This window comes from Manacus vitellinus, unplaced genomic scaffold (genome assembly GCF_001715985.3).
Source record: "Manacus vitellinus isolate BGI_N305 unplaced genomic scaffold, ASM171598v3 scaffold_57_pilon, whole genome shotgun sequence".
NCBI lineage: Eukaryota > Metazoa > Chordata > Aves > Passeriformes > Pipridae > Manacus > Manacus vitellinus.
Genome location: NW_021940666.1, coordinates 1211953 through 1224352, shown reverse-complemented (window position 1 = coordinate 1224352; position 12400 = coordinate 1211953). Strand labels below are relative to the sequence as shown.

General features: G+C 40.2%; 1 protein-coding gene across 2 annotated transcripts in view; it reads right to left on the bottom strand.

Annotated features, from left to right (window-relative positions):
* The window catches only part of MPPED2 (metallophosphoesterase domain containing 2), a 107608-nt gene that overhangs the window by 38443 nt on the left and 56765 nt on the right, over positions 1 to 12400 (bottom strand). For both annotated transcript variants that reach the window (XM_018081859.2, XM_008931466.4), the window contains exon 4: positions 9432 to 9657. In XM_018081859.2, coding sequence (XP_017937348.1) covers positions 9432 to 9657 — 226 coding nt within the window. The remainder of the gene's footprint in view (positions 1 to 9431; positions 9658 to 12400) is intronic.

Genomic DNA, 12400 nt, shown 5'->3' with positions numbered 1-12400 from the left:
TCCCAAGGTACAAACCCATAAACCTGACTCAAGAGAGCAATACGCTTAGCAGCTGCAAATATCAGCTTTTTTTCAGTAAAACACACTGATTCACCTATGCACAGAAAGAAACTGGCTTTTTGAAGAACCAGACCACACAACCTTCTTGTCAGCTCTACCCATCCTGCAAATGCTGCCAAAGCAGCAAAACTGAAGGGGAGAGCTCTCTAGAAGCAGAAGAGAGACTGGCTGGCAGATCTGCAGATACAATACTCAAGTTCTCACATTACTTCCAAAGTGAATTACGATGACACAGTTGTCAGATGATTTCAAATCATCGCAAGATCGTTTTCGAGGCAGCGTGATTTCCTTTGTCAAAGCAGCCACAGGCACAGGGTTTCCAAGCACAATGCACGTGTCAGCATGGAAGACAAACAGCTAAGCTGCACATCTATTAAGGAGTACTGTGTTCAGTGTTCATTTAACGTGCTGAAGAACACAGAATGGAGTAACTCCCAATACTTTCTCCCATGTGCACACAGACTGTAAAAATGATGTCCTTGTCTGTGCAAAATTAACAGAGGAGGCAGGAGGGCGTTGTGGCTTGTGAGGCCTTCTGTACTCGCTCGAGGGTGTGTGCAACTCTGGCACAGCTGTGAAGGCACAGTGATAAGCTGTTGGCATCTTCCTGCTCGTAAACCACTGCTAAAGCCTTCTCTGCGTGCACATACACAAACGTGGTTCTCAGCAACATTGAGACTTTTCTATTTAACTAGCAGAGTTAGAAATGTCAGCAACCCTCACATTTTAGATGTACACAAACCATAATATAGACCAGAATCTGAGCATTTTAGTGGTGGTTATGAATACCCAAAAGTCTCAGTGATTTTCAGCTGAATCCGTGAGTGTTGACCACCTCTGAAATGAGGTGCCAGATCTATTCTACTGAGCAGATTCTCATGGAAATCTGATGAATGCAGTTGTCACTCTTGACCTTTATGTTTATGCTCAGATTCACGATCAGTGGTCTCTTATTTGAAGTGCATGTGCAATTTTTGCTTTATTTCATAGCCTCTGTGAATTACTTCAAGCATTTTATGCACATATCAAGGTAAAGTTAGCATTCTGATCAATAAGTATTAGATAAATACCACCCAAATCATCTTGAAGTCAGTCGTCAGAAATCCTTCCCTTCACTGGGAGCTAACAAAATCTAGTCACTTACTATTTGACTTACTTTTGGATTAAAACAAAATCCAGCTTTTCAAATGTAATTGCTTCTCCCTTTCTATTGCATTTTTCACCATCACATCACGTGAGCTTTATTGTTAACCCTACCTGAACTGATGTAAGTTCTTCCACCTTTTTTCCTGTTTGTCCTGAATAGATGAACTGTGAAGTAAAGCACCTGTAGACTACATCTGTTTCCCATATCTGACGGTACCCAGGACAAGCACAACCACCTTCTTCCCTGTCACCCCCTCCACCCCAATCTCAGTCATTTCACCGCACCTTGTAAAGGCACTTGGAAGTATCCTTATTTTTCCAATTAACCCAGCAAAGCTGAAAATATGCACACCTGTATGCAACTGATAATTATATAATTTAATCCAAGCTTATTATCCATCTCACAGAGTCAGTGAAACCAGCCAGGTCCCAAAGTTGGCACCCTTAGGTGCTGAAGTGGGGCAGTTTCACAACATTTTCCCAGTGTGGCTTGACACTCGCCCTGTGAAGGTATCAGCCTGTGTACTCTCTTCTCACTCAGGGTCAACCCCTGACTTAGAAATGATCAATGCATTTTAAACTGGCAGCACTGCTGCTAACTCCCCAACAAATGCACTGATTTGTTGTTTGACCTCAATATCCTGCTGGAAACACACACACATGTTCATGCACCAGGTGCCCACCGAGTTGCTCTATCAGTCCCCCTTCTCAGCTGGACAGGGGACAGAAAAAGATGGAAAATGACTTGTAGGTTGAGATAAGGCAGTTTAATAAAGCAAAAGTGTGTGCACGCACCATAAGCACAGAGGGGAAAAAATAACTATTCTCTACTTCCCATCAGCAAGTGATGTTCAGCCACCTCCCAGGAAGCAGGGCAAATGTTGTAAAATAAAAAATGTTCCCCCTCCTCCTTTTCTTAACTTTTGTATCTGAGTTGACCACATATGGTATGGAACATCCCTCTGGTCAGTCTGGGTCAGCTGGCTTAGCTGTGTCCCTTCCCAGGATCTTGCCCACACCCAGCCTACTGACTGGGGCTGAAATGTTGGAGAAAACTGTGCTGATGCTGTGCCAGCTCCGCTCAGCAGTAGCCAAAACACTGTGGTGTGTTATCAACACCTTTCCAGCTACCAGTGCAGAGCACAGCACTGTGAGGGCTGCTGTGTGGAAAATGAACTGCATCTCAGCCAGACCCAACACACACTGGATGGTCCTCACCCTTCCAGAGACACAGCCCTCACATAATCTCCCTACCCATACAGCAAAGTCTTGGTGTGACACTTAGTTCCTCACTGGAGTCCTGGTTGCTCTGGCTCACCAGCTCCTCCAGAGAGCCCTGAACCTCCTCCTGCTCTGTGCTCCAGCAGCCAGGCCCTGGCTTGCACCCACCCACCCATCCTCCAACAGGCTCTTTGCCTGTCACTCAAAGCATCCACCTGCTCCCTAATTCTTCTTGCTTAGGGCAGAGGGGAAATGAAGCAAAGAAAGTAATGAGGCCTGAAGAGCACCATCCAATGCAAAATCCATTCTGATGTCAGCTCGTCAAAGCTGAAGCCCCTCTCCTACTCCTCCACTCTGCTACTGGGAAGGTGGTTGTCCTAGAGCGAAGTAATTTTTCAGTTAACCTTAACAGCATGGTATTTTCAGCTTTGTCTTTCTTCCCTTCTGTACTAGGCCACCACAAAGAGGTATGGTGCACATGCAGGTGGAAGGAAATGGAAAAACAGGAGTCCTGAAGTGCAGAAGCCGCACAGAAGAATTTATTCAAGCGAGCATCAACACACAGCACTGAGTCCAACCCTGTACAGAACAGCCTATCTCCACATTTGGGTTAATTTGGAAATTTCAGGAGTTTTGTAGTATTCTAGCTAATCCCTACCATTCCTAACTCCTGGCTGGGTGTGAATGCTTTCAGTCTGCTCCACGCACACAAATGCCACAGTGATCACTCTGTTATTCCAGCGTTCAGCAGAAGGAAAGCAAAAACTCCTTGTTCCTCAAGAGCTGGCAAGTAAAAACACACAAAACCAAATTACAAGTACAAGCCCAACTTTTGAGCTTTGTATGCACAACTTGGGCATTGAAATGACCTTGTTGCTGAGCAAATCACACTTCAACCTACGAGCAGGAGACCCCCGTAAATAATCAGCCCCAAAACACCACAGCTCGTGCTCATCCTGCCTCTGCTTTTTTGCCCAGCACCTACTGAACTCCAGGAAAATGGAGCAGGAATTAGAGAGCCAGAGCAGATTCCCACAATCATTTGTTCAGTACTGCTCTGAAGGAATTCAAATTCCTTGTTTCCACCCTAGGAAAGATTAGAAAGAGTTAGGAGAGTCACCATTTTGTGTCTGTTTTAACTGGCTAGAATTCCTCCCACTAACAGGCACAGTTTGTGTGTTACACCAGTAATGAATACTCTTAAGTTCTTATTTCTGCTGAAGTCAAGCCTGAAGGAAAGGTTAAGACTTCGTGATCTGTGCAGGATACAGAGCTTTCCAAAGAATTAGCTAGGAGAGGCTTGCATCACAGTATTAAAAATTACCTATGAGCTAATAGATTTAAAATTACAAACATTAATTTAAAAAAAAAATAAGAAGAAGAAAAAAAGAAAGTAAACAGGACAATTTTTTACTTGGAAGTGAATCTGATATCAAGGAGACCAAATTAAAATCAGTGACATTCCTATCAAGGTAAAAAATGTAAACAAACCGCTGCAATTCTAGACCGGGGGGGAATTCATTCTTCAATCCTAAATGGAGAGACCTGGAGGACAAATGCCAAGAAAAATGAAACAGAAGCCTGCACCTTTAAACACAACCACACTGCAGTGGTGGTGTGTTTGTTTAACATACAGACAGGAGACTTCAGTCTTTGCCAATAATTTTCTCAGTTGCTGACTTCCAGTGCATGAAAGCCAGAATTCCTGAAAAACTGGTACAACACCAACAGCCCTGTCCAGTCTCCCCTGGTTTCCTCTCTACTAAATAGCAAAGAAGAACTTTATTGCTGAGTAGTCCGATTTCTATTCCTTCTTTTTTTAGGCACGAGCTAATTGCCAACTAAGACCATGAAAATAAAAGAAATGAGATCCATTCCAACCCATCGGTGTATCTGAATCCCATCATGTGAGTTGCCAATTGGTTTTCCAGTCCTCACGCTCAATATCTGCTGTTAATTTGCTTGCTATTTCAAGAACTTGAAGACTGTCAGCAAAATCCATGATGCATTACTAAACTTATAATTGGAAAGAAAAAAAAAAACACCTCTGACACTTTTCTGACAGGATAAACTGAGGGTCTGAAAACACTGATCAGAACAAGGCAGAGGTGCTAACTTAGAGCTACTAAAATATGACTGCAAATGAAGTGGAGAAAGAAACAGAGTAAGAAAAATAATTTCAAACTGATGTAAAACCATTTGATGAGACCCCCAAACTTAACACAGGTCTAAAAAGAAAAGGAAAAGACCGCACAAAACATTGTTTTTAAAGGAGATGGCTGAAGCTGTCTCGACTTTCTTAAGGTTGCATTACCTATGCCAATTAAAATTTTGCTTCTGAAAAAGAGTTAAGGCACTTCCTCTAGAGTTACTAAAAAAAGCAAATGAAAGCCTTGGCTTCGCAGAGGTGAGTGATAGTGAGCCGTTTGTTCTTGACCTCTGGATCACCCTACAGATCAAATTCTTGGACATAGGAAAAACCCACTAGTATTCATTAAAAGCAACTGGGAGGCCAGCTTTGTGCTTCTGTTCTTGAGACCTGAACAAGCTACAACTTGACAAACGTGCAGGATATTGCTGAACAATGCTGCTGTTCCTGTCAGGAGGGAAGAGCTTTACTCCCAGCTCCATTCAGGATGAATTGATTTTCATCACAATGATGCAAATCACAGATTTCAGTCATTATTTAAATAATCGATTGTCATCTCTTACCTTTGTGGGGCTTTTCAGTTATTCCCATAAAGTTGATTCTGTTAACCATTAACATGCATTGATTTATATTGAATTAGCTTTTATACTACACATTTTTCCCTCAAAAAGATACATCTAGCTACAGTTATCTAAACAAATATATAGCCTGAAAGTCCCAGATATTTAGTTTTACTTTTCTTTCTGCTAGATATGGGTGACATTTGCTTATATATTTTCGTAGCTAAAAATTATGTAAAGTATTGCTTTATTAGAGAGATTATTTTATACTTACAGCTTTTGACATTTTTATGCATAACAGAATTTAAAATCCACAAATAAGCCTATTGCCTCATTATTCATAAAATTAACTGCTATAAATTTCTCTGCACACAAAATAAACTTCATCAGAATACTTTTTCTTTTTAACTATTTCTCTCTTTCAAACAATCAAAAAAAAAAAAACAAACTACCTGTAGAGCTGATCAACAGAACAAAATAAAACAGTGAAAAATATTCTCCCTGAACAATTGTTTCTGTCAAAATGTGGTTTAAACAAATTCTGGCTCCAGTTAACGGCAGTTCTCTGGTGGTTTGAATGCTTTTAAAGCTTCATTAGAAAACAGACATTGTGAGAATATTTGTATCCAAATGTCTGCAGCATACTATAGTGAATTCAGTGCTTAGCATGGATGAACAATTTCAAATATAATCTAAAAAACCCAGACATATTTTAAAATAACATTTGAATTTAAATAAAACTTATTCACTTATGCATATTCAGCACCCGAAGCTGCAGTAAAAACAGACTGTCTCTCCTTACTCTTTCACAGATACATCAGTATGACTTGTGCTCACACTTACTTCACAAAGGCAATTCCAAAATTTAAATTTTCATATATCCATCACTGTTTGTATTTTTCTGTCCTGTTTAATAAGTAGCCTCAATCTCAAACTTCCCAAGAAGAAAATATTTGCGTTGGAATCTTTAAGAGTTTTGACTCCATAAACTATCAATTATTTCCCCACCAAACAAGGCAGGTTCATAGCACAAAGTCAGAAGGAAGAGAAAGGAGGGGAATGTTTTTGTGGATTGTTATCTATAGACCAAATGGAAAATCTTCAGCCATTTTGCTCCTTCAAGGTACATCAAAGAATCTCCTATTTAAGGTGTGAAAATGTCAGTTACATTCTTCACCTCTGAAAATGAACAGAGCTCTGAATGTGATTTATGTCCCACCCTGGCACTTTTCTCTTTTAGGGGCTGATACTCTTCTTTTCAACTTCCTTCCAGCTAATGCCATTAAATACTCTCAGAACCATAGGGCTAAATTCAAATTTTCTGCTCCTTAGAGGCTGTTGTTATGCACCACTGCACATTCCAATTGCAAATACACATGAAAGCTCCCGTGTATTGTAAGTTATTTTTTACACACAAATTCTGCTAAATTGTAAGTTAGGAGGCACTACTTGAATTCTCTGAGGTCTTTAGAAAGCTTTCAGATGTACCACGAGTAATAACATGTAATGAATATGGACTGATATTTCTTTTCTGTAGTTACACTGAGTTGGCAATTTACATTTTCTAGATAGATTACTTATAGCCAGCCTTCCCAGTACTCTGGCAATTACTTCTTAGAAACCCCTGACAGGCTGAAACCTCCAGAATCACATCTGTTATTCTTGGTTTGATCCCTCTTTTTAAAATTAAAACCAGTAGCTTTATCAGCAAATGAGAATTTTTTTTTTCCCCCTCTGGAAATACTTACAAAAGTGCACATAAATTGAACACGCCAACTTATCTCGTTTTAGGGTTGGTGCATCTTCTGGGTTAATGACCAGTGTTCCATTTCTGTGACAGAACTAACTGAGGTAAGGAGCCCATAAATACACACAAACCCCCACAAATTCTCTTCCTTTGGGGCAGTCTGAAGATTTATAGAAGTAGAGAGAGATGTGATTGGAGGGGAAAGAGAAAAAAATTTAAGAAGTGCTAACAGGCTTGTCTGATCATTTTGTCTCAGTTTCCAGGCACAGAATAGAATTAGAGCAGGTTTTTCTAATATCTGATGTGACTTTTCCTTCCTCTCAAACACCAGCTAAAATGCAAAAATCTGGCTGAATTTTCACATTTTCCAGGAACCGTCATTATTTAAAAAAAAAAAAAAAGAAAAAGAAAAAAAGGAGAGAGAATGTATAGACAATACTACATCTTTATGCTCTGAACACAAACTGGCTGATTGATCTAAACAGCTCTGATGAAAACAGTAGCCTCAATTCCACACCAACAGTTGCTCAAAACATGCTCTGACAACAGTTTTTCACAGCTGAACACAAACGAAACATCCTTCGAGAGAGAAATCCGCACTTGGTTGGAGCTCAGTGTGCATTTCCAGCAATCTAGCTGCATTTGTCATGCATCACTAATCGGAAAAATCCAGTTATCAATGGCTTATAGGAAAGAATAATTCAGGTTTGTCTTCCATGACTAGGTCAGAATGCATATGCCATTCACTTTTTACGGCTAAAACAACTCCGTACCATGATGCGATGTCCCTTAATATTTCAGAACAAACATTCTAAATCCGTGTGCACACCTGCAAATTGAAAGAACTTCTAAATGCAGCTGGAGGCAAAAGGGTGACAGATTTCCATTGCAGATTTGGGAAGCAAAAGAGGACAAAAAAGAGCACTACATATTGCCTGTGCATATAAATGTAAATGTAAAGGCATGTCACACAGTTCTCCATTTCAGAATACCAAACTCTGTCTTCCCCAGACGGGGATTCTGCATTCTCCAGATCTCTCCAGCAGTGCTGTAAGCAAGCTAAGTTCAGGTAGATCTGACCCAAATAAATTTTAAAAGATGCCTACACTTCCTAATCACTGGATGGCTGCAGAAGCCCTCTGAGTCTGAGACATACGTACAAAAGAGGTTGAACACTCTTAATCTTAGCACCTAACCCTCCTCAGCTCTTTACCTTGCAGCAAGCCTCAAATCCACCTCACTCTACCCAAGGCCTTATGTGCCCTGCCTTCTGTGCTGATATTACCAAAAAAAAAAAAAATTACTTCAAAATGTCTTGAGGAGATGATTCTTAACCTGAATTAAGATCATCTTTCCCAATTTGCTGATAATGCAGGATTTGGAGCATTACTTTTTTTTTTTTAGCTAACCAGTGTCAGGCTGATTTAAACTACTAGCTAAAGGCTACAACTTAAATTAAAAAATTAGTAGCTCAAGTCAAAAATGTGAGACACAGAGTTAGATCAGTTTTCTAGCCAGCACTAATGCACACAATATGACCAGAAAAAAGCACTGTCAGAAGCATCAATGTGTGTGGTGTTACATGAAATCTGCGGGCCAAGACAACAGAGATGAGATGAAGGGGAAAATTTCTAATATATGTATAGGTTTGCCCCATTTCTCCTGTCATTCCTCCTTCCTCTCCTGCTTTCACCTTTAAAGCAAGGCTGACATCAAAAATAAGTTATAAGCTTATAATAAACCCTTCTTATAGGTGTGCATAAATTAGCATCTCAGTACTTCAGCTGACAATTGAGAATGCCAAGCAGCAGAATGATTATCACCATCACTCAAGTTCAGGTTTCTGGTAAAGCCTGAAAGGACTGTGGCTGTTGTTAGCATGAGAATTTTAAACAAGTGCTACCCAAGACTACACAGAAAGATGGCAGGCATCACAGTTAAATGGCATGTAGAAAACACAAGGAAGAATCTCCTTAGTACAAAATGGGACAGCAATTTTTTCCTGCATGACATGCTTGACACATGGATGGAATGACACCAAAACTGGCTTGAAATTTTGCTATCACAACTTTATAAGGAAAAGAAAACAATGCCTGGAACTGATCAAAAAATAGGGCTTAAAAGCACCTGCTGCCTTATACCTTGTGCTGTGTGGGAGTTAAATTCTACCACACTAATCTATTAGCATAGCACACATAAATACCCCAACAGCACAGAATATAATGGAGCTTCCCTAATACATACTCAGATGCCACTGCAGTTAAATCCACGAGCACAGGGTGGGCATTGAGTCCACTCAGCAGGTAGGAATAGTCACAGTTCCTTTTGTCTTATTTCACACACATGGCTAAATAGAGATTATTTATACACACACAAAAAAAAAAAAAGGGAGAAAAAAAAAAGAAACTATTTCAGGGTGGTTTACAGCCAAGTTTGATACTGTTCTGCAGGGCAATGCAACAAAGCAGCTTCATGCATGTTCAACAGGAACAATTCCTGCTGTGGTTCAAAGTAATAAACAGCAAAGAAAGTTTAAATTGAGACTTACCACGGGGCACCATATATTCGGAATCCTTTAACTGTTACCTCTGAATCTTGTAAGTAAATACTATTTGTCAGGAGTGACTGAACATTGTCAAAGTCCTCTGGTTTCAATTTGGACACAGAGGGAAAGCGGTAGTAATCTTGTTTAACAAGGTCTGCCATGAATTCCTTATCAAATGTCAGTTCATGATTCCCAGCAATCACTATTTTATATTCATATGGTAGGTTTCCTGAAATAACAAAAAAGAGGACTTAATTAGCACATTTTCCTCCCACCCCAGCAATGCCGGCACAATAGGTAGACAGCCAGCAGTGACAGAACCAAACACCCGAGATCTGTGTGCACCTCCATGTCGAGCACAAGGCATTAAAGCTGCTTCTCCTCCACTGAATGGAACTGTGTTAAAACGTAAAGGAACGTCACACAAAGCAATGTCATAACAAAGGGCCTGCGCTGCAGAGTTAAGCAAAACAAGCTGGTAGGCAACAAACCAGCTCCAACGGTGGCATAAACCACCACTGCTGAACTAAGATTGGCCTAAAATCTGACGTGGGACTGGGTCAGGGTCAGCAGCCCCCAGTCCCTGTCCCCAGGAGTGCCCTGCAGTGAGATAGGTGGCTGTCCCAGTGGGCAGGTGACCAGAGCCCGCAGGATACCTCACCAGTATGTCCTGAAGGTACTGAATTAGACTTATGATGCTGTTGTTTTTCTAGAGTATGCTGTTATTTGGATTAATTTGTGTTCCAGTGGCATTTATTCCACACCTAGTCTGTCCTCCAAAGCATCAATTCATTTCCAATGTACTTTCATATTATTATTATTGCTATTATGTTAAAGCAGTATCTCGTTTCTGTAAGACGTCCACGAGTAGAAGAAACCATAAAACAGCCAAATACAACACAGCAGGAAAAAGGAAATGTGGTTAATTCATTTACCATGAGAGTCAGAGGTAAAGAATGCAGGTTTGCTCACCTCAGTGCAGGGCAACTGATACCACTGTTTGGAAGGAGGCTCATGCCCACAGAGCCAGATTGTTGGAGCTCAGAAACAGATTTTCAAGCACTTGGTACCAGCAATCACTGCCAGGTCTTCCAAATAAACATACTGGCTGCTGAGCTCCCTTAAAAATATAGTCCCATACTGTGATGTCTTCACAGAAGTTAGGTTCTTTTACAAAATCTGTCCCATCGTGACTTGCCAAAAATCGCACCTAAGTTTGCATCAAAGCTAACTTCTACTGCCTTCACCATAAGCTTGATTTCCCAGTCTCAAACCAAATCATTGATTTTGGTGTTTACTCCTAATAATCATTTAGAAAAGGTTGGGTTTGTTGTGCTGGTTTTTTGAGGGGTTTGTCTTGGGTTTTTTTCCATAAAGGCAGCAAAATATATGTGGAAATCTATGGGTCCATCTTCCACCTTGGGGACTCACAACATCTGCCCCAAGGAAGACAAAATCAGATGTCATACATTTCTTGTGAATACAGTTCTCTTGAATAGAAGTGGCCTTGCCGGTTTAAAAACTTGCCTTTTAACTGTTTGGGTTTTTTTAAAGTAAGTTTCAAAGTAAAGCTGCAAGTATATATAACAAGATTAACCTTCCCATAAATAAGACTCACAGGGAACCAGCCAAAACCCTCTGCTTTTCAATATTTACAGCACAGAAACAGGAATTACACAAGGTATGTATACAAATATCATTTTAGCAAAATTAGTTAATTCTGGATAGAAAACCAAAATGATACATGAAAGAACCTGAAAGAACCATGCAGACTTTTTCACAGACACCTCATGTCTGAACAAAATACAGATTGTACATACACTTAACTCTCTGCAGTGCTGCTTTTGAATAAAATCTGGGGAGATGCAATAAATGCTCCTCTACAGGTTTTGCCTCACTCTTTTCCCTCTTCCCTCCTCTTCCCCATCTGTGCTACGTGCAGCTCTGCAACTCATTTCTATTTAAAAACTCAATGTGGCAGGTACCTACAATTCCTGCTCTCTGTGACTCCTGGGCACAAGACAGAATTGCTATTTTCTTCTCTCCCAGGAAACATAAAAGATACCACCAGCATGAAATTTGATACACTTGTCATAACTATCAATCCCCCCAAACAAACTAGATGTGATAATATTACCAGAGAAGTAGGATGGAGCAGTTAAATTCAGGTATCTGCCAAGTTATCAACATTTGCCTGTTTTAGCAGAGAAAACTTTTCATCTTACTGGATACATGTCCGAGCTTTACACTTTCTCTCATTTATTTTGATAGACTTGAAAACCAGCACATTTTGCTGATATTATGTCCAATTAAGCCTGGAACATTTTTGCTTGAAGTCAACGTTTTTTTTTCTCTTGACATTTTAAAAATAAGGGCTTACTTTGAAGACACACAGGGCACACAAAGACAAACTAATGGTGGCATCAGTAATTATTAAAACGTGTAAGTGTAACACTGTAGATGTTATTTAAGCACCTGAAAGCAGTAGGGAAACCAAACAGTATTTCTTTGCTCTGGCTTTCTGGTGCTGGCTCAGGAGCTATCAAGGGGCAACACCACTCACCAAAAGGCAAACACACCAAAAGCCAGGCCCATGCAAAGGAAGGGCAGCAGCAAGAGGAAATCTCATCCATTTCTTCCCTCTACCCCGAGGAAAGACTATATAGCACTAATCACAGTAATAAATTACCTGCAATAAGATTAGCTCATTTATTCATCACATTCATGTTCTTCCTTCTTGAGACGTGTTGTGACAGTGCACAACATCCATTCTCTCTAATACTATTTATGAAATATTTCGGTGTGTTTTCTTTTGGCAGATCTGCCCTTTGTCTATAACCTGTTGACCTTGTGTTTAACATGGAAGCATTAAGAGTCATATTCAAAAATCTCCTACTCCATGGTAATTTAGTTTCATCTTGACCAGATTAATCTCTGCATATCTACATCAGTGTTGCCTGTACAGAACAACA